This window comes from Phoca vitulina, unplaced genomic scaffold (genome assembly GCF_004348235.1).
Source record: "Phoca vitulina isolate PV1807 unplaced genomic scaffold, GSC_HSeal_1.0 scaffold41, whole genome shotgun sequence".
Classification (NCBI taxonomy): Eukaryota; Metazoa; Chordata; class Mammalia; order Carnivora; family Phocidae; genus Phoca; species Phoca vitulina.
In genome coordinates, this window is record NW_022589744.1 from 10,891,549 (window position 1) to 10,913,772 (window position 22,224).

The 22,224-nt window shown below is 59.6% G+C and overlaps 1 protein-coding gene across 5 annotated transcripts in view; it reads left to right on the forward strand.

The window, feature by feature from the left end:
• TMEM104 (transmembrane protein 104) overlaps window positions 1-21,580 on the forward strand; it is a 55,125-nt gene extending 33,545 nt beyond the window's left edge. For 4 of the 5 annotated variants that reach the window (XM_032429595.1, XM_032429596.1, XM_032429599.1 and 1 more), the window contains 2 exons: window positions 4,270-4,363; window positions 17,269-21,578. In XM_032429595.1, the coding sequence (XP_032285486.1) occupies window positions 4,270-4,363; window positions 17,269-18,029 (855 nt within the window). In that variant the 3' untranslated portion in view covers window positions 18,030-21,578. Of the gene's footprint in view, window positions 1-4,269; window positions 4,364-17,268 lie in introns of all 5 variants that reach the window. The other variant, XM_032429598.1, reaches the window with a different exon arrangement.
• Window positions 21,581-22,224: the final 644 nt, after the last annotated feature.

Sequence of the window (22,224 nt, forward strand, 5' to 3'; positions counted from 1 at the left end):
ACGTGTGGGCATGAGCATCTGCCCTTCAGGGTCTCAGCAAAGCCACCATCCTGTCCTGGGAATCACCAAGTGCAACCCACACCGGCCTTTCCCGAATCTCTCAGACTGATTTTGAGGAGGGGATTCCCTTCCCGCCTCAGGCAGGCAGAGGGCTGGGATCTATTCCCTTGCCGTTGGGTCTCATTTCTGGCAGAGATGTGCCTCCTCCTGCCAGCCCTGTCCTCTGGGCCACGCGCAGTTGGGTCAGCCCTCCCGTGGGGGGCACCGTGCCCAGCACTGTGGGAACATGATGTGCGGGAGCTGCAGCTGCTGCCCTGGCGGAGCCGGCAAGGGCTCCTGGGGGAAGCATGATTGGTTCCAGGGAGGGGAAGTGGAAGACAACAACGGGGTGCAGGAGCGGCTTTTGGAGTGGGATTGGTGTTGGAATTTGGGCCAACAGAAATGGAGCTTGCCAAGCAAAGGCCCAGTGGCAGGAAGGCTCTGGGCACATCAGGGACTCGCAGCCCAGGGCTGCTGGAGAGTAGGTTCTGGGGGTGGTGTCTTCAGAGACAAGGTTGAAAAAGGTGGCTGGAGCCAGATCGTGGGTTCCTGGACTTTGTCATTTCTGAAGTGAACAAGAAAGACACAGGTGTGGCTGGGGCTGAGCGTGGGGAACAACGCTGGAACCAGCTGGCTCTGGGCCCAGGAAGGAGAGGACAGGGACGAGGGGATCAGGACAGATTCCCCAGGGGACAGTCCTGAACTCTCCCCAGCACTCTGCCTACCTGGTTCCTCTTACCTGAGGTATCACTTTCTCTGTGAAGTTCCCCTGGGTATCCCCACCACAGCCCCAGCCAGGCGAGGTCAGGAGCCCATGCTCTGTGCTCCATTTTCCCCCCGCCCCAGGACCGTGAGAAATGCACTTCTGTGGTTTTAAGTCACACACTAGTACAGAGAGTGAAGGAGTCAGAGGTTGTCCGGAGTTCGGAGCCAGAGCGGCTGGAGGTGAGTGGGGATGTGCTTCACCTACATGGGGGTGCAGGAGAGAGGCAGCTGGATGGAACTGTAGACGCCGAGTTAAATTTGGAGGGCCACCAGGACACTGTAAAAGCCATGCCCAAGCATGGCTGGCGGGGCCTTAGCAACGCGAGCTGCCTTGTGTCCATCAAGACTGGCAAGGTTGCCGTGGGACGTTTGGTGCACATTTAAACTCAGCGACCCAAAGAAGAGACCCAAGCTGCCCCATTTGCACCCTCCCAGGTCTGTCTCAGACTTTGTTCCCAGTGACCAATTTGACGATTTCATTAGAAACCAAAGAATTGTTCTGTATTTCTTTTTCTTTTTCTTTTTCCGGAACGTGTTTGGCTGCAGCAGTTGCTGTCCTGCCTCCTGGAATGAGTTGGGCTCAGAGAGTCCTTGAACAGAGGCTGAGTTTGAACTGATCAGTGGCATTTGGGGGTTGGACCATTGCTCAGGAGCCAGCTAATTTATAATGTCATATGGGCTAGACGAGAAGACTCAAGAGGATAGGCTGTCTCTTGGCTTTTTATCTCTTCTTTTTGAAAAAGGAAAGGGAAAACAGAAGGTGCCACGCTTGGCTGTTCAGCATTCAGAGATGAACTCCATCCCCGCTAGACCCTGGGAACATGGGGGCCGTTTCTCTGCCCACGCCCCCTTGCCTCCCAGAGACCTGGCAGCCGCACCGAGGCGTCCTTTCCGGCTTTGGACGCTGGCCCCTGCGGGCGCCGAGTCTGACTCTAACTAATTTGCAGAGGACACCTGTTCCTTAATTAGCCCCAGCCTGTGCCGTGTGTCTTGGTCTGGGTCCCTCTGATGTGTGAGCTAGCGGTCGTGCAAGGGCTGCCATTGGCGGTCTGTGCACGTTTGCGCTGACCACGCGGGCCCTGCGCTTCCCACTTGCGGAGTGGTGCAGTCATTCTGTGCTCCCAAAACCACATCCCGGCCACCAGCCCACCGTGGGTGTCATAGCTGTTGACTGAATCTTCCAAAAGAACCCTCCACCGCCAGGCCCCACTGCTGTCCCTAGAGCCCGATGTGGGAGGGCCAGGCAGGTGTGGACCCTCATTCTGAGCCCCTCTGCACTCCTGCTCCCCACTGCTCGGTTGGCATCACAAGTGCACTTCCTGCTCGACCTTTTTCAGATGGGCCTGTATGCTTAGTGTTTTTAAAAGGAGGGAAGCTCTTGGCAGACTGGGATCTCACCCTACAGGGTTTTATAAAATACATCCTCTTGTGTCAAAGGATCTTGGTGAACAGCTGCCAGGGAGGAGGATGAAGACAGATCTAGCATCTGGAAGAGGACCTGGCAGGCTGCAGTAGCAGGATTCCCTGCCTGCCTTTGGGGCTGGTTCTGCTGCACAGCGCGCTGCCCCCCGCCTCCCCCCCTGCCTCCCCACCTCGGTGTTACATAGCAGAACCTTCTGCAAACCAGTCTTTAGGCTTCAGAGATGAGCTCCGACCTCCCACATAAGCTGCCCCTAAGAAAATGTCCAGTGTGTGTGCAGTGGGCACCGCGGGTCGGAGGGGAGGCCCCCACACCTGCCGAGGACACACCAGGAGTCCAGTTTTGAGCAGCCCATGGTGTTTGGAAACATCTGTGGCCAGTGGCTTTGTATATATTCTTCCTCAAGACCTCTCCCTCTCCCTTCCTTCAAGAAAGAAATTCTGTTGAAGTCTCCCTAAAGTGGTAATTTTCCTAAAGGACGGGCTGATGGTGCTGCATGCCGGCTTGTGCAGAGCTGCTGACTCTGCCTCACTGAGTCCGGCCTGCAGGGGACGCCCCCTCCCCCTCTTCCCCCCCTCCCCCAGGCACCCCTGGCCTAATGGCGCTTCCCCTCCTCCTGGAGGAAGCAGAGCTGGCTCCAGGCCCCCAGCAGAAAACCCTTTCCAGAAGTCTCCCAGCCCTGGAGCCTGCCTGGAGGCCTTATGCCCCAGCTAATTAGAGCCTTCTCCTTAAGCGGTACTTTAGTCTTTGGTGTCATCCTCACAGTGATAATGGACTTGGATAAGAGGTCACAGCTTCTCCCACTTCCCGCTCTCTTGCGGATGGGGGTGGGGGAGGGATGGGCACAGCCCCCCTTCCGACAGCGCCCGCCCGCCTGTCACCCTGTCACGGGGGAGCCAGGGAGCCGGGGGGCCTGGCCGCCAGGCTGAGCAGCTGTGATGTCTCCCCCCAGATCACAGGGCTAGAGCCTGACTCCCCAGAGTGGGCCCTGCTCCCCACATTCGGGCTTCCGCCGCCTGCTGCACCTCTGGCGAGTGTCATTAGCATTAACGTGATAAAATGGCGCAGTGTAAATGTTAATAAGGTCTGTTGCCTCCGCTGCTTCCGAGTGGCAGATTGGAAATGGTACCATCATCATAACTCCAACCAGCAGCTTTTAATTCCTCTGCTCCCTCAGCAACCAGTTTGGCATTGGAAATCCTAACCTTCCCTCAGCCCCCAGCCTGGCTCTGCTGTGCCAGGCTTACCCTCATTTTCCTTTGCAGAGAGGGTTCAGATTTCCCACAGACTGGTTTTCTGAGATAGGGTTTGAATTTTTTTTTTTTCTAAGTAACCACTTGGTTTTCCTTATTCCCCACAGGGGAAGAGCACTGAGCCCCAAATTCAAGTCCCACTTTTCCTGGCTGTGGTCCCGTCCCTTCTTGGTCCAGGACGGTCCTCTGAGAGATTTGCCCCGGAAGCCATTGGCTCTGGCTCGCAAGGCTTCCCTTCTTTCAAGTCATAAACTTTGCTGATTAACGACATCCTGCTCAATCCTTTCCTCTGAACCTTCAGCACAGCGTTCTCTCCACTGCGCTATCGGGGCCCCTATGTCCGCTCCTCCCTGTTTGCTGTCTGCCCCATAAACCTGGGGGCCCACGGTGCGCCTGGATTCCTCTCAGATCCTCATCTTCCTGCTGTCTCACCCCTCATCGGGGCTCGTGCCCGGCTCCGTGCGGGGCCCGGGAACCCTCAGCATTTGCTGAAGAGAAGTAGCAGGCAAGGTCCCTGGGGTGTTGCCTGGGGCTTGCCCAGAAAGTTGTCTCAGGACAGGAGGCCTGAGGAACAGCCCAGAAGGACGGCTCTGGATTTCTCTTGCGCCCCTGGGAACTCCCCACTCGATGCAGTTGGCTCCCGGGGAGCCTCTGCTGGCCCAGGTGCACATCGCGGTTAGGACTGGCCGCCGGGTCAGAGGCCGCATGGCCAGCGTGTCCTCCGACACACACGCGCTGTGTGCCGCACGCACCCGGCCCCTGCACCCCCTCACGCTTGTTTCTGTCACCCAGGCTGTCTTCACTCTCCTCCTCGGACCCTTCACCTTCTTTGACGTCCAGAAGACCAAGTACCTGCAGATCCTGACCTCCCTGATGAGATGGGTTGGTGAGTGAGAGACCTCTCGCGTCTGCCCTTTCTCCTCTCGTCCCTTCCTTACACTTTCCAAGATGGCTGTGTGTGCTCATGGCACAGCTGGAAGGTGGCGGGGGTTCCATGGATTCCCGAGAGCCAGGAGGGGGGCAGGGGAAACACAGTCCCGACAAAGATCACATAGTGTGGACGGAGCCCGAGCTAGGCCCAGCCTTTTTCACACGCCCATGCAGGGTCCCCCGAGCACCCCCATCTGCAAGGCTGGGCCAGGGCTCCTGAAGGCCCCGGGTCAGGCTCTGCTCCCTCAGGGCACGAGAGTGGCACAGCCATAAACCCCAGCGGCCTGTGGCAGCCGCCTCCGCATTGCCGTCAGTGGGGTGTGAAAAGACACCCCATCCAGGATGCCTTCTGACTGATGCCCTCCTGAGCAAGAGCACCATCGTCCTCAGGGGTGGTTTGGGGGTCTCTCCCCCTAAAGCAGGTTTGTGGTAGGGAGCTCGTTCATTCCTCCGCACCATCCCGGAAGGCCCCAGCTGCTGAGCCCCCTAGACCGGAGACTGGAGGGTGTGGGGTCCCTATCGTCCGGCACATGTTCTGGGATCATTTGTATTCCTGTTTTGGTCTAAAAGCAAAGAATGTTTTGGTCTAAAAGCAAACACCGTTGCTGTTGTGGTTGAGAGGCCTGGCAGAGGGTGTCTGCCCAGACTCTGGCACCTCGCTTGCCCCAGCACAGAGGTTCCCGAGGAAGCCGAGGTTGGGACTCCTCCCTCCTGACCCTCTTCTCTAGCTCCCTTTGCCACTGCATCTGCCCCAGCGCCCCTCCTCAGGATTCAGGGCGCACCTTGCTCCTCACTCCACACCAGCCCTCAGCACTAGATCCTGATGAGCACAGAACAGCTTCTGATAAAGGTGATTTCCGGCAGTTCTCACACATCCTGCTCAGGATCACAGAATCCCAGTACAAGGAGCCACTGCCAGGGATCCTGGCATCTCCAGTCGGGAGGGACCATGGCAGTCATCCAGTGTAGTCCCCGCTCCCGCAAGGGCAGGCTCCACAAGCAAGCACACGGGATGGCCTCTTGGCCGGGAGCTCACGACGGGGAAGGCCCCTGCCCCACTCGGAAGGGATGGTTGTCAGCACTGGGAAGTCCTGCCTTGTCTTGAGCCCGACTCAGCAGCCTGTAGCCTCTTTCTACCTTGGTCCTTCCTTACACGGAATTGAGAGCAGGACTGCATCATCTGCTATGTTAGCTTTGAGGCCTCTAACGTGATACGCCTGTCCTTCATCACCCAGCCAAGTCGAGGAGTAGGAGGACACTTGTCCAGTACCTGGGTGGAGCGGGATTCCTGGTCTTCCCCACTCAGCTGGTCCAATCCTATATTCACCTACATGGTGCGGTTTGCAAATTTTATTCACACGTTTCAAAGCCCCAGGTTAAAGTAACATGACCACCTGGGGAAAAATGAGAACTTTAGAACACAAGGCTCACACTGGCTCCAAGGATAAGGTGCTGGAATGGAGCCTCTGTGGGTCCCAGGAGGGCTTACCTCCCAAAGTTGGGATCAGCAAGGATCACAATCCCTGCTGTCCACCCTTCTCCTTATGAGTCTGCTCATAGGAAGTAGGTGAAAGCCCTAGTGACCTTCAGAAGGAAAAGTTTTCTCAGTAAAGCAGTCTTCAGAGAAAAGTATGCCCCCTCTTGTCCACCTGGCCCACCTCTGTTGTCACCGCTCCTCCGCTCCTGACAGCAGGTCCCAGAGTCCTGAAAGTCCTGCCCCTCCCCCACTCAGGACTGGCTGTCCTTGACCTGCTGCCTGTGGTCCTCACCCGAGAGGGCAGGAGCAGGGTGGGGAGAGGTGGGGGGGACTCCTGTGCTTCCGCCAGCGTGATGGATCCCCGCATCAGCCCACGAGAGGGCTGCCCGGACAGTGATGGTTAATAGCCTCTGTGACACCCCTGAGCTTGTTGAGCATGACCAAGTCCTCCCTGCGTCTGGTGAGCGAAACGTTCATTAAAAGGGAGGAGATTGTTAAGAGGGAGGGGAGGAGGCTGGTGGTAAACAAAGAGTGAGTGTCTCAGTACAGGGTGGGAGACCCCTCCAGACTCAGCTCCTGCAGAGAAGGCACTGAGCTTCGGTTGCCAGCAGGGCCCCGGGGGCCTCCCAGGCATCTCAGAGAAGCCCTTGTCCCCTTCCCACACTGCTCTCAGAGTGGAACTGTCCTGCCTCCTGTGACCGCATTTTGCCTCCCCTTCTCTCAACCAGAGCCCCCTCCCACTGGCCAGCAAGACTGGTTAGCCCCGGGGACTGCAGTGGGGATGCTCCGAGTCTCCCTCCCTCAGGCTCCTGGGCCCTGTGAGGTGACAGTGGCCTTGGGAGGCATGCTCGACAGCAGCGAGGGCCTGAGGGAGAGAGCAGCACGTGAAGGTCATCCACGCTCGTGTTTTTGCATGGTGACGTTGTCGTCACTGCAAGTCGTCTGCCTCTTTTCTCCCTTCGATCAGAGAGATAATCAAATGGCACGGGCCTCTCCACAGACCTGTTCTCCAGAGCATTCTGGGTGACCGTGCAGGCAGTCATTCTTCTCCCGGAGAGGCTCAGACCCCTGCGCCTGGAAAGCTAACCTCTCTGTGACACAAAGCCCTCTGAAGCGAAAGAAAAATTGCCCAGTTAAGTAAACTCTAGACTGTACCCAAGCCTAGGGTTCAGTTCCAGGCAGGGGGCATGGGAGCCACCTGGGCCCTTTCCTCCCTGCTGGTGGGAGGGGTTTCCCTCATCGTGGCTCCGGGGCAGCCGCAGGCAGGGAGCCGAGGAAGGGGACGACAGGGTTGGAGGAGTCCCAGGGAACTGCCAGGCACCAGCGAACAGACAGCCCTGTTGCAGGAAGGACCGGGGTCTGCCTGCGGGGATGTTTGCGGGGGGGGGGGGTCTCTTCTCTGGCCCAAGCTCACCCCAGGTGGTTTTTCTAGAACCCTCCAAAAGCAGAAAGCACCAAAGCCCCGTTTGTCCTCTCCAGTCTGCTCCAAGTTGTCAGTTTGCAACAAACTCCTTTTCATTTTGCTTCTGAGAAGCAGCTGTGTGGCCGTGTCCCCCCCTGACCCTCCCTCCTTTCCCACACTCCCGCACACCCTGCCCCTTCCCTCTCCCCAGATTAGGGCCCAGACTGTCCAAGAGAGCCGAGCGGGCGTGCAGGGTAGCAATAAGCCGACTTGGGTTCTAGGAAGACAAAAGGGAAGAATGAGCACCAAAGGGACCGGAAAATCATAAATAAATGTGCTGAGCCGGAAACTTTCTTGTGCTTAATTAGGAATTTGTTCTGCCATCTGTTGAAATGAGGCTGGGGAAGACTGCAGAAGCCCCGCCCCGAGCAGGGCCCCCGGAGCTCAGGACACGGCCCAAGCCTTCAGGCCAGTGGCCCTCCTCCGGTTATTAGCGCCTCCTGCTGCCAGAATGAGCCTTTGCCCATAGCCACTTGTCCAGGAAAATGTCGGAACCTGTATGACAAGTGCCAGTGTTGAGTCATCTCTTGTGCTCCCCCCAAAACTTCTGGGCAGCCCTGGCGGGTCAGTTTGGGAGACCCGGATTCCGGGTGCCGTCCGGCAGGGGAGACTGTTGTGCAGGCTTTAGCCAACTTCCTGACCAGCCCTGCTTGCTGTCCCGTCACTCACCCCAGGGCTTCGGCTCTGGCGCCTCCCCCCGTTGTTCCCTTCCACACCGGTCCCGTGCACGAACAGCCCAAGCCTGCCTCAGCCAGGTTCCTTGTCTGGGGCAGGACCCCCCCCATGGAGCAGCCTCGAAGATAAAATGGGATCCGAAATCGTGTGCGGAGGGCTGTTAGCACTGTGCCTGGCCGGGGTCAGCACTCAGGGAGCAGCCGCGACGTGCAGCCCCGCCGTCATCATCTCCCTTGGCCGGTACATCCCGGGGGTGGCCTCAGCAGGAGCCTCCCCTGGGGCTGGCCATGAGATCAGGGACATGGCCTAGGCCACCTCCGGGAGGAACAGTGGCTCTGTCAGCCTTCCCTCTGCCTCACACCAGCACTGGTCCCCCGTGCACCCCGTCACCCCACCAGCCTCCACCCTCACCACGTCCAAGGAAGCTTGGAGCCTGAGAGAAATGAGAAGCAGGTGCATCTCACAGAACGGCCTGGGGCTTCTTCTTTAGGTCCTGGTTCTCACTCTGTTGGTGGTCAGTAGACCGGGGAACACTTAGGAGAGACACGGCCGAAAGTGCTGTCCCACAGGCCCAGTATCTGTGGCTACAGAGCCTGAGCCCTAAACCCCTAAGCAAATGACTGTAGACTGTCCCCACCTGGGATGCTGGCATGAGCTGTCCAGCAGGAGGGGCTGAGATGGCATCATTACTTCACCCCCCCTTACCAGCTTCCGCTGCAGACGCCTCCCGGTTGGGGACACACACAGCTGGCTCAGCTCGGGGTGCCCCACTTGGTGTTATTAAAAACCTGATTCTTTCTAATAAAGACTGCTCTGGAGCACGGCAGCCCTCCTCGGTCTGGGCTGGCGAGGACCCACGGGGCTCCTTTCTCTGGTTGTGTATTCAGAGCAGCGTGGTGCTCATCACGCCCGTCTCTGTGCTCCCCTCAAAGTGGGTCAGGCACCAGCCTCTCTGAGTGTCCGTGGGCAGACTCGAACCTCATGAAGCGCCTCAGCCCAGCTTTCCCTTCCTCCCCCCAGCAAGTGCCCCAGATTTGTCTTCCAGACCGAGCCAGCAGGGAGAGGTGGGACTCGGCGGTGGTGGCCCGAGTAGCAGAAGGTCCCCAGGAGGAGACCGTCACCTGGGAACATAAGGGCTCTGCTTTTACCTGTCCCCAAAATTCTCTGCGGCCGCTTGGCTGACTCTGCTGCAGATCCAGGACTGATTGAGCTGAGCGCCTCGTGGTGGGGCTGCTCTGACCTGTCACCAGCGGCGGCCAGGGGTCTTCTCTGCCTGGGCCATCTGTGGCCCACATCCTGTTGGCTTGGCATGCCAGCTTGGTATATGAACTCCTCCACAGCCACTCACTGCTGTCCCCTCAACCAGTGCTCCTCAGAGGGCCAGGAAGGGGGTCCTTATCCCCGAGCAGCCAGCCAGCATCGGCCTTCAGCATCGCCCCACCCACCCTCTCTCTGGTCCCCTGTCCGGGGCTCTCCTGGGCCATCGAGTGTGCGGCTTCTCGTTCCTCAGCCAGTGGAGGGAATCCAAGAAAACCTTTTTGTAGATGTCTCATCTCCGTCTTGATTCTTGGTTTTCTAAAAGTTCTCTCTGCAAACGCACTTTAAAGGAGAGGAAGCTGGAGTTTCTGTCTTCCTGCTCTCAGGGCAGAGTGGGTACCCAGTTAAAGTTTGCTGAAAAGCCAGCCCCAGGCCGCCAAATTGCCCCTTTCGTTAACGGGACTGACCCAGGAGCCCTGCTGGGCCCCACACGGCCACCCTGCTTCTGTGAGCAGCCTTTGTTGTCAACAGCTCTGCCCTGCATGTGGCTCAGACGTGTGCTGGCCGGCCCATCAGACGATCCCAGGAGGCCGGGAGGTCGTGGGCCAGCTGCCTGGACACTGGCAAGGGGAGGGAGGTGAGGCCCAGCTTGTGATCAGCAGGGTGAGGCCTCTGACCAGTGGGGGGGATTGCAGGTGCGTCTCTGCACAGAACTGGACTTCACACAGGCCAGTGTGAACATCAGAAGCAGCCCCGGGTGTCTCAGAGCTAATGGGGCCCATGGCAGCCCAGGAGCTCCCGGACTTATGTGCAGCCCAGGGGCCTCTGAGCACTCCCTGGAGCATTGCCTCTCCTTGTTTTCCCCATGCGCTTTCTCCATCCCGGTTTGTCTGTGCATCTAGCTACCACTGAAGAGATGCCTCCGTCCACTCAGGCTGCCAGGACCGAATACTACAGGCTAGGTGGCTTAAACAGTAGAGATTTACTTTCTTGGTTCTGGAAGATAGAAACCCAAGATCAAAGGTGCTGGCAGGGTTGGTTTCTGGTGCGGCCTCTCTCCCTGCCTTGCAGACGGCTACCTTCTTGCTGTTCCTCCCGGAGGCTTTTCTCTGTATGCAGGGAAACAGCTCTGGCATCTCTGTCTCCTCCTATAAGAACCAGGGTCCCGTCAGATTAGGGCCCTTATGACCTCATTTGTCAGATTAGGGCCCTTATGACCTCATTTAACCGTTGTCACCTCCTTAGAGGCCCCATCTCCAAGCAGTCTCGTTGGGGGTCAGGGCTTCCGCATAGGAATTGGAGGCGGAGATAATTCAGTCCACAACAAAAGGAGAGGACTGAGCGGCCTTCAGGAAAGGTGACAGAGCTGAAGCTTTATGTTTGCAATCTCGGAAGGAGATTAGTCGGCTACTAGCCAGAGGCCCCACGGCTTTGCTGTTCCAGAGCTTGCTCTGATAGCGGAAGAATGAAAAATGGAGACACTTGCCTCCCGGCCCCACTTGCTGTGCTTGGAGGGTGTGAGAAGGGGAGGGATGGAAAGGCCAGAACTCTTGATTTCCTACTTGAGACTTGATAGCTTTAGAGACTCAAATACTTGCTCTTTGCCCACGGCCCCCTGCTCCCAGCACACTTGGAAAAAGGAACTCTGCTCTGAGTTCTCAGAGATAAATATTTTTAAGTAATCTCTACACCTAATGTGGGGCTCAAACGCACAACCCCGAGATCGAGTCGCATGCTCTGCTGACTGAGCCAGCCAAGCATCCCTTTTGAAATAAATAATACAGCCACAGAATGGAACCTCAGTCCCTAAGTTAATTATCCAGACGTCCTTCTCTTCATCTGTGATGATGACGATGACTGGCCATGAGGACCACAGAGCTGGAATCCTCCTGAAACCACAGGGGCTGACTCAGCCTGGGAACATAGTTAGATTGGCTTTGAATTCCCTCCATTCAATGGAAACACAGGTGACTTTTCATGAGTTACTACAGGCAAGACCAGCAATCCCGGAATGTCTTACGGCCTGAGATAAAATCTGACTGAGGCCCCAGATGCGTTTGTAGACAAGCACATCTGTGAGGGAACTTCTCATTTTTCCCGATGGGGACTCCTCCCAGCATGACAGGCCAGTATGTCCTGTCTTCTGGGGGCATGAAAGGAGCCCCCATCCCGACCCACAGCCTGTGCTCAGGTGGGAGGGTGACGGCCAAAGGAGGATGGAGCAATGTGAGCCCCAGAAATCCAAAGATAATTCCTTTTCAGTCTCAGCTCTGTTCGGAAAGAGCACACACTCAGGGTCCCCCTAGAGTGGTGGGGACACTTTGTCCTTGTTTGGCCTTATGTGGAGCAAAAGGGAGCTGCTTGGTTCACAGAACAGGGGTGAGCAGCCCAGATCTGACGCCTGGGCCAGAGACGCCCAGAACAGGGGATGTTCTTGGAAGGGTTATGACTGCACCTGACATGGCCAGGGCAGGTGGGGTCCCTAGGATGATCCCAGTCCCCTCTTCGCAGCAAAAGGAGAATCAGGTGAGAAACTGTGAGTTGGCAGGTTCCTGCTGGCCCAGGACCAGGATTTTCGGGATGGGAGATAAGGTTTCTACGAAGATAAAAGTTCTAAGGGATGGCTTGGGCCAGGCTCCACCCAGGTGCTTCACTGCGCCCTCTGGTCCTGTCCTCCATGAGGTGCGCTGTGATCACCTCCATTTTTAAAGGTGGTAAAATGGAGGCAATGACAAGGGACGGGACCACCCAAGGTGACACAGTTCAGTGTCAGGACCTGGTTGAATCCAGTGTAACTTGAGAAGCTGAGCTTGTTTAGAGGAAGAGCAGCAGCCTCCTGCCCTCCCCCGGGGTGGTTTCCAAGGCCTTAGAGCTTCTGGAGGTGAGCCCCCGCTCACACCCCCGGCCCTGTGGGTCTCGGGAGCCTGTGAAACGGCTCTCCGTTCCTAGTCGGTCTTGTTACTTAAGGAACAAATGCTCAGTCACCTGCTCCTGCTTAAGGGCTTTGAAACTGCTTGGTCTTCAGCTGTTTGCAGCTCAGCCAGGTGTTACCCAGTCAGCTTCCCCCCAGCCCTCCTGAATCTCAGGAGGCCCAGGCCAACCTCTGGCCAGCCTAAGGAGAGACACATCTGTGCCCCAGCGTCCTCCGAGGGCAGCACTGTGGTGAAGGAGGAAGCTGGTGCCAGATCCTCCCCAGATCCAGCTCTGAGGATGGGCACGCCATGGCCATTCATTATCATTAGCCCTGGCGTGTTGATTCTCTGCTTGGGGAAGAGTGCCATCCTTGTGACAGCCGCCTTGACGGATGGCCTCTGCCTCACATGTGTCCAAGCTAAAGCCACTTACGGAGCTCAGAGGCAGCCAGGTATCCGGGCCGGCGCAGGCTGGGGCCTACCACAGCCTCGGGACTTCTGGGGCCAGGTTCAGAGGTCAGAGACTTGAGTGAGGTCAAGTCTCCGGGCAGACGAGGCAGGATGCAGCAGCTGATTGCCGGAATGGCCTGGGTGCCTGCAGCACCTCTGGGGGACATCCTGGGGGCAGTGGGGGGAGGGGCGGGGGCTCCCGGGAGCACTCTGCCCCGCCCCCCTCCAGGCAAGGAGCGCCCTGCCCCATGCTCCCCAACTCCAGGGGTGCCCGGGCAGGCGGTCCAGCTCATGCCAGCACCACGCAGACCCTGGAATTCTGTGAGGAAAGCGGAGCCCTGCCCGGGCCTCACCCACGTGGCCATGGCCCGGAGGCCAGCGCAGTGTAAGCCACACTTGCTCTGCTGCTGGAGGCCCCGGGAGGCGCTCCTCCCTGTCCACCCCCCAGCACAGGCTGGCCCTTCCTCACTTACCCGGGGATGGGTTTGGGCCCGTGGAGGATAGAGCTGGAGCCAGAACCCTGGGCCCCACCCTCAGACCCCTGCCCGTCCCCCCACTCTGTCCCAAGAGCAAGTCAGCTCCTCCTAGGAGGCCCCGGCCCACCTGTGGCTTCCGACAGCCAGTGAGGCCCCAGGGGAGGGGGACTCAGGTGGGGAGGAACCCCCTGCCCCACTCTGAGGGGAGTGTGGCTGTGAGGGCGGACAGCGTGAGGCCCCGTAGCTCCTGGCCGGGCTGCTTACCCGGCTCTTGCTGGCGAGAGGGGAGGAGCCCGAGGCCGCCTCTGGAAAGCAGGGTTTCTCGTCTGATGGCTTTGAGAGCCTAGTTAGTGCTGGGTAAGGGAGAGGACACCTGGTACCCAGCACCACCTTGACCGCCACGCTTGAAGTCGCCCATGTCCCCCTGATGGGACACTGACGTCATGCGGGATGTCATGGTGCAAATTTACTTTGAACCTGGCTTCCCCAGAAAGGGAAGGGAGGTGTCTTCGCTAAGCTGTCTGCCCAGGGCTCCCGAGGACTGGACATGCGGGAGCCGGGGGGCAGGCTGCGCCCCCAAAGCCGGTGGACGTGGTGAGGCCGGCGGCTGGAACTCAGCAGCAGCCAGAGTAAGCGGGTGAGGGTCGCACACCTCCTAGGCCAAGTCACTAGGGTGGGAGCTTGGAAATGGAGATGTTCCCGGTGTGGGAGGGGGGCCTGCCTCCAGCCCCTCCTCCTCTGGCCTCCTGCTGCCAGAACCTTGTCCTGAGGCCCGGTCTCCCTCTGCGACCCCCGGCTGGTCTTCTGCCCGTGGGCTTGGATAGGACTTGGACTCCTCCCACAATGGGGATCTCATCACCTGCCCTGCCGCTAATGTGGCTGTTAGCAGTTCTCTCTTTTATTGTAATTTGTCTCTGCAACTTCTGTCGGTTGGGCTGATGGTGGGCTCCCAAGGGACAGGGCTTGTATCTGCTCAGTGCACTGGCCCCAGGTGCCCAGAACAGTGCCGGCCCGCGTGGGCACTCAGCACGGCTTTGTCAGGTGGGTGGGTGGGTGGTCCCGGCCGAGCTGTGAGTTACACGAAACAAGTGCAAGTTTTTCACATGGGCTGTTACTTCAGCTATTTAAAGAGAAGTCTCTTGTCCTGCCTCCTCACCTCACAGCTGTGCCACCCAAGGCCGACAGCCACTCCTCATGTGACATGTGTCAGGCCCTCACCTCCTTCCCCACCACAGAATCATCCCCAGCAACTCGCTGCATCTCCTCACCCCTTGGAGTGTGAGTTCCAGCGAGGTCGCAGGTGGATGTGGGCTGTGACCCTGGTCCCCTCCCCTGGGCTCTCTGAGCACGGCCTGGGAGGGTCAGAGAGAAGCCAGGCACCCCTGCCCTCCGGGAACTGCAGGCCCCGGTCAGCAAGACGTCGGGGAGCGCTCACTGCTCTGTCCAGTGTCTGTCCACACCTCCCACACAGCCGTGGCCAGGTGGGCACAAGGGTCTCTGGCGGTGGCTGGCCATGTCTCCGGCATCAGTGTGCTCGTTCAGAACCCTGCTCTCTGTCATGCTTTCTGACAGAGTCTGTCGCTCACACCCTGTCACCCTCCTTTCATCCTGATTTATTACCAGGCCTAATGAGTTTGGGGAGCAGCTGTCTCCCAAGGATGGGACCATCAATCTAGGAGATGGCTGTTGAACTCTGCTCCTCCAGTGAACGCGGGAGGGAGGAGCCAGGGACGAGGAGGTGTGGTCACAAGCGGAGGGGCTGGACTGCAGTGCAGGGGTGAGTCCTGATGCCTCTAGTCCAGGACCTGGCCCTCCTGCTTCCTTCCGGTCCCTTCCCTCTCTGTCCCTCCGTTACAACATGAAGTCCAGAGCATCCCTGGTTTCTTTTGAACAGGCCAGCACCCACCCTGTGTCCTTGCAGTGACGGGGTCGGGCAGGGATGGGGGCACCCAAAGGGCTCCCAGGCCTCATACTTCCACTGCCCCTTCCCAGGGCTCGCTGGGGCTCCTCTCACAGAGCCAGTCCTCAGTGCATCCCAAGCCCGGGCGGTGTTCCTCGGGCGTCTGCTCCGGAGACATCGTGTGTGTGCCCTTCCTCAGAAGAGCTGCTCAGCTCAGAGCGGTGTGCTCATCACATGCAGCTCTGACGAATGCCCCTCTTCCCCCCGACTGGAGCATTAAGGGGCACCCAGCAGGCACTGGGTCAGGATCCAGGGGGCAAATGGAGCACCTCTGCTTCCCCGTGCTGCTGAGGCACACGGCTTATGTAAGCTTTTGACAAAGCGGCGCAGCGTGTGGCTGACGGGACTGGGGCTCACGGGGGAGGGCCCCCAGGTGAGACTGTCCCCCTCCAGGGCCTTCTCCAGGAGCTGCCACTTTTTAATGCTGGAATCGCCTCCTAAGAGCCTCCAGCATCTTCATTCCTGGATAGGATCCAGCATCTAGCCCTTGGGGGTAGATCCAGTTTTTGGAAATAGACTTGAGTAAGAGAACAAGGTGGGTGACTAATCCAGGTGATAGCGTTGTGATGTAAGCCTAATTATAGCTAGAGGATTGTGAGATATGTTTTCTTATCTCCCATAGCCACGCCTTTGTAAGCCACCCTGAAAGTTCTAGAAAATGTCCCATATCGTCATTGACCTAATGACACACAGCTCCCAAGACGGTGACTCCAGAAGCCACCCGTCAGTAGCTATACCTTCAGGATGGAGGTTGCCCACGCCTCCGTGTGCTTTAAAAACTCCTCCTGTCTTGGAAACCTCCGTGCCTTGGTGTATTTGCAGTAAGGAAAGCCCGGGGCTTGAGGTCAGCAAGCGTGCAGGTCCCAGCACTCCCTGGAGATGGAGCGTTGAGGAGGAAGGGGGGCAGAGAGGCACTAGCCAGCATCCGGGGCTGGAGGCAGCCGTGACTCAGTGACTCGGAGTTGCTGGCTTTCTGCCTTCTCCCGCCGCGCCTGGGGCCCTGAGGCTGAGCCACAGGGACAGCTTTCTCCACTCAACTCGTTCCGAGCTGTGAGTGGCACCAGGCCACGAGGTGACACCTGAGATGGTGGCAGAGCAGGGTTTGAATCTCGCAGAAATGTCAGCCGCGGCCTCTTGAATAGGCTGTCCCCGGGCGGCCCCAGGTCCCCACCTCCCGCGGTCGTCCAGCTGTAGCCATCTGACTGCTCAGCTCGCGTTGTGACCTGGCCCCCAGGGGACTCGACCTCCACCCTGGCCCAGCGCACTTGCTGCGGTGCGGTTCCTCCGCACAGATCTCTGTCCCACACACCCCTCCTGCGCTCAGCCCCAGACATCTGGTGAGCCAGGCTGCCTGCGTCCCGGGCTGTCCTGTCACCCCCTCTCCGCCCTCCAGGGGTTAATCCAGAGACAGCTCGCTGGGCTGAGAGCCCACAGGAGGAGCTGGGTCTCCGCTTTCCCCTTGACCTGCCAGAGCTCGGAAGGCAGCGTCTCTGGAGCAGGGAGGGTCGTGGAGCGCCCAGAGTTAGGAGCTGCGGGGACAGGAGCGGGCTGAGGAAGAAACAAATCATCTTCTTCGTTGGCAGTTTGCGCAGGCCTGTTCCCTTGCTCCCTCCCCACTCCTGTCCCCTATGCCAGACAGCTCCATTCCTGTCATTCCCACTCCCAAGTGTCATTGTGGGAAGACACTGGTCTGGCTTTCTGTGAGTCCCAGGAGAAAGGCCTCCTTCCGGGGAGCCAGGGAATGTGATGTGGCCTGAGGGGACAGTGGGGAGACCCCCAGCCTCCCCCGCGGGGAGGGGCCCTGTGCCTCAGTCAGGCCGGCCTCTTTCAGCCGAGGGAGGGAGAGTGAACATGAGTTCTGCCCCGGCCCGCTCCAGGCCAGCGAGCGGAGGAGGCCCCGAGAAAGCCCCGCGAGGGAGCCGAGCGGCACCCGGCCAGGAGCACGCACTCCTCAGAGAAGGCGGTGCGGGGCCGCCCTGCCCACCGCCCCAGCACAGCCCCTTCTCACGCCCAGATCCCCCGAGACAGACCCTCCCTCATGCCCTGGGGAGAGGGAGCACGGTCAGCAGCCCCGGTCAGCAGCCCCTGCCGACCTGGAGCTCCGGCCTCTCGCCAGGCGCCACCACACCAACAGCTCTCCAGGGGAAGGGCCGGTTCCCGCTCAGCTGGCTGACTGCCCTCTTGTCTTCCAGCCTTCGCCATCATGATCGTGCTGGCGCTGGTCCGCATCGGGCACGGGCACCGGCAGGGGCACCCGCCCCTGGCTGACCTCTCCGGGCTCCGGAACCTGTTCGGCGTGTGCGTCTACTCCTTCATGTGCCAGCACTCTCTGCCTTCCCTCGTCACACCTGTGTCCTCCAAGCGCCACCTCACATGCCTGGTCTTCCTGGACTACGTGCTCATCCTCGCCTTCTATGGCCTCCTCTGCTTCACCGCCATCTTCTGCTTCCGCGGCGACAGCCTCATGGACATGTACACCCTCAACTTTGCACGCTGTGACGTCGTGAGCGTGGCCGCCGTGCGCTTCTTCCTGGGCCTCTTCCCCGTCTTCACCATCAGCACCAACTTCCCCATCATCGCCGTGACCCTCCGCAACAACTGGAAGACGCTCTTCCACCGTGAGGGGGGCACGTACCCCTGGGTAGTGGACCGCGTGGTGTTCCCCACCATCACCCTGCTGCCCCCGGTGCTGGTGGCCTTCTGCACCCATGACCTGGAGTCCCTGGTGGGCATCACGGGGGCCTACGCAGGCACGGGCATCCAGTACGTCATCCCCGCCTTCCTGGTGTACCACTGCCGCAAGGACACCCAGTTGACCTTGGGCCACGGGACCGTCAACAAGCATAGGTCCCCTTTCCGCCACACCTTCTGGGTGGGCTTTGTGCTGTCCTGGGCTTTCTCCTGCTTCTTCTTCGTCACCGCCAACATCGTCCTCAGCGAGACCAAGGTCTGATGGCAGGATGTGTCTGGTGGTAAGAGACCACTCCGGCGCCCCCGCTCACCTCCCCACCTGCAGAGCCAAGAGCTAGCTCCTTCCCAGGGTTCCTTGGGGTGGGCGAGGCCGGATTCTTGGAGGGGACCCTCCACATCTCTGGCCGGGGGTCTTCTCCCCCCACCAGGATTCTGCACGGTCTGTACTGTGCGTCACTCACTGGGCAACCTTTCCCCCCGGGTTCCCCTGCGTGGAGCTGCCCCTGGCCAGCCGAGCGGCACGGCCTGAGCACACAGCTGCCCCAGACTCCGGGCTTGGCCACCGCCCTACGCACAGGCCCCAGCAGACAACCGCCAGGGGCAGCCTCCTCCCCCGCACGGTGGGGACACAGTGCTGGCTGGCACTGCCACTATTCATACCAGACGCCACGTCCCCTCCTCTTTTGTCCCAGCCCCTCGTGCGTCCTAGTCTGGGGAATCTGCCGGGTAGCTGCTGCCTCAGGGCGAGTCCCAGGCCCTAAGCCTCCTCCCCACCAGGATTGCCAGGTCCCACCTTCCCCTCAGGCCTGGAGTGGCCAGGTGCCACTCCTGGGGGAGGGCCTGGCCAGCCCCCATGACAAGAACAGGAAGTGCTGATCGGCACCAGGGTCCCTGGACTGTCGCTGTGAGGGCCCCTGCCGTGGGTGCCAGCACCAGTCCTGAGCTCCTGAGCCCGTGATGACTCAGCCCAGGGGACGGTTTAAGCCCAGAGCTGTGACCCCTCAAAGGGATCCGCTGCTCTCCTGACTGCCCCATGGGGCCCGTGGGGTCTCCTGTATAAGGACCACGAAAGGGAGCCACCCCCAGCCACCATGACAGTGGCTTGGGAGCACCCTGAGCATGTGGCAGTGAGGGGGCTCTGCTTCCCACCCTCTAAGAGGTCAGGCCTGTGGGGCAGCAGCAGGCTTGGCTGTCCCCACTCGAGTACTAAAGGTGGCTCCCTTTTGAGCCACATGCTCTCCATGAGCCTTGGGTGCTGTGGAGTGAGATGGGGCACCAGGCACCATTCTCATGGAAGGAGGGGTGAGTTTCTAGCCACCTCACCAGCTCTTCTGTGGCCCCATCCCTGTCACAAGCATGCATGCATCTGCTGGGCCAGCCTTCCTTGGAAACACAGGTGACTAGTGAACTCTGCATTTTCAGTGTGCCTTCTGCTTCAGGACCTGGGGGTCCTTCCTGACCCTCCCTGGCGTCCCCCCAGCCCTGGGCCTGGCCCACCTGTCCTGGAGCCCAGAGCAGCTTGACCTGGAGCTGCCTGTCTGGGGTGGGGCTTCAGGTCCCCAAACCAGCCCCCCCTTTTGATTTCAGTGCCTTGCTCAGCCCACATTCAGGAACCTTCACAGCCTCCGGCACGGCGCGGCATTCATACCTTGGACAGTGACCACGCCGGCTCTCCTGGGGCCCATGGTGGTCTTGGAGGGAGAGGGAGGAAGACCTGGGATATGTGTGAACTGGGGAGTCCACAGGCAGTGCCCCCCCCCCGCCCTGGCCCCTGGCGCCACAGCCCGTGAGAACCCCGGGTCGTGCGTGATTGGCCGTGGTCTGCATTCTCACTGTTGTACACTTCTTAGTGCGTCCCCAAGTATTGTGATTTTCCATCCATGTGAACACTAGACCACCCTTCCCCATCTGCCACGGCAACTTCTTCCCAGGAGGCTCCAGCCCCCGGTGGGCAGAGCAGGGCACTCCAAGGCTCCAGCCCCACCTGGAGCTGCCCAGCTGTTTGCTAAAAACGCAAAACATCTGTACTTCCCCTTCTCCAGTTACATCCCCTCTTGCTTAAGGACAAAGCAAATTAAATCATCCTGCCGCCCCAGGCTCCAAACCAAATACTGGACGTGAGTTTATCAGCATCATAAAGCCCAGGTTGATTTATGTGACAATCTGGAGGCATACAGCAGTGCCCGGTCGGTGGCTGCATTCCCCGCCTCCGAGCCCGGCAGCCTCAGGCCTGGAGGGACCGAATCGGCCCTAAGTGGCCGCGTCACTGTCGGTAAGCCAGGGTACTCCCCACCGCCGCTGTCTGGGCTCCTTTGCTCCTCGGCGTTCACCTACTGTCTGACCACCTGGAGGTCAGATGGGGTCGCCTTCCTCTCTACTGATAGCCAGGGCGGCTTAGAGCAAGGGGGGGGGGACCGCCAGGAGCTAGACAGACCCCCGATGATGCCTGTTCACCCAGTGCGTCAGGCACGCTTGGCCGCAAGTGCTTACATCGGCGTGGCGAGGTGGGCGAGTGGGATCATGATTTCCATTTTACAGATGGGCCCCCGGGGCCACTGGCAGGGAGGGCAGAGGAGGCGGCACGCCGGGCCTGGCCTGGGTACAGATGTGGCTGTGGAGGAGCACATAACTCAACAGCCTCCACCTGGTGCCTTTCACCCAGACGGGCCCCAAGGGCAGGCTGGGCCAAGGTGGGAGTCCGCGATCCCTCGGGCCCTGGGTCCAGGGGCTCCTGCCTGTTCCCTCACCTGAGGCCAGAGAGGCGGCTACGGTCTTATGGATGGGGCAGATGGCAGGTGACAGGCTGGGAGGCACTGCTGAGTGGTGGAAGGTGGGCAGCGGGCACCTTGCCAGGCCCTTAGCGACACAGCTGTTCTCGCCACATGGAGGCCGGGAGCAGCCTCGGCAATAGGCAGACTAAAGTCAGAGTGGTGGAGGATGGGGGCTGCGCCCCACCTCAGGGGAATCCAGCCCCGGGGGAGGAGCCTGGCAGGGCCCGGCCCTCGGGCGTGTGACCACACCTGTCTCCACCTGTCTTGGTGTGGCGTCCGATTCCCGGGAAGGGCTGACCCCAAGTTGGCCATGCTAACAGCCACTGAGAAGCTGCTCTTCTGAAACCGAGACCCAGGACTGCAGGAGAGAGCTCTGCACACCTCCCCCACACCCGCCCGGGGCTGGGGCTCGCGGTGTCGGTGGGAGAAAGGAAGAATAGCTTCCTGAGTGCTTGGTATGTGCCAGGCATGGTGCTGGGTGCTTTCCGCATGAACCTGGGCCTAACTTAGGGACTGAGAACGTGGATCAAGGAGTCAGAGCTGCCCCTTGCAGACGGCAAGCCTCCGTGCCCGTCCCCGTCATTGTAACAGGGAAGCAGTTGTAGCTGCGCCGCCGACCACTTGTGGGAACTGAAGTCCTGAGCTTAGTGCCTGGCACAAACGTGCTCAATAAAGCTATGACGTACTGATGCTCGGCTCTCTTATCACTTGCCAGCCATAACTGCTTGTCGCCACAGACCCAGGACTCACTGAAGACCCTGGTTTGGGTCCCCGGCACCTGCTGATTTCATAGCCTGCTGCGGAATTGCGGCAACTGCCGGCTACAATTCAGAAACGGGAAACTGGTCTGAATTCTTCAGGGCCTAGAGGGCTTTGGGGGAGAAAGTGGTCTCTCTCTGGCTCCAGGGAACTTAAGAGCCAAACCGGGGCCCAGCTGGAGAGTTCTGGAGCCGGGACTGAAGCCCAGGTATCCTGACCGAGGCCATCATGCCTGCCCTTGGCTAAGCCCTGTGCCCCCTGCCTGCTCACAGGCCCCAGGAAAGCGGTGGTGTGGACAGTGAGCTCCCAGGAAAGCCAGGCGAGGAAACGCACGCAGCAGCAGGGTGAGACAGGTGGCCCAGGGCATCCCTCCTCTCGTATCCCACCAAAAGAAAAAGCCAGCATCCAGGTGTCTGGTGTCTGGGTGGACTCAGCTTGCTCTTTGCTACACAGTCAGGCCCTTGTTTATGATGATTGATCGTCTCTGGCCTGGCGCCACGGCTCCCTCCTCTCCCCTGTCAGGCTTTCTGCCCTCTTCAATAGTGCAGGGCCATTCCTTGGTCCTCCCCCGGAGGTGCAGGGGGCACCACGGCTCCGAGCAGGAGGCTGGGGAGCCAGGCCAAGCAAGCTCTGAACCTGTAGGAGGCGTCCTCCCTGCCTCCACTTACCATGGGGCTCACTTCTCCCCAGAATACATTCCTAGAGCAGGAACGAGGCAGCCAAGAGCCTGGCTCCAAGAGCAGGATTGGCCCCTCCTTGGAGCCAGGCAGCAGTAGGCTCAGCTCCACATTTGGCTTTTAATTATCTTTCCGGTTCTTGGTTATTAATGATCTTGGGCAGTGAGCGGAGAGCAGCCTGGACCTCAAGACTCCTCCCAGCTTACCTGCTGTAGCCTTCCACCCAGAGCTGCGCTCAGATTCAGGGAGC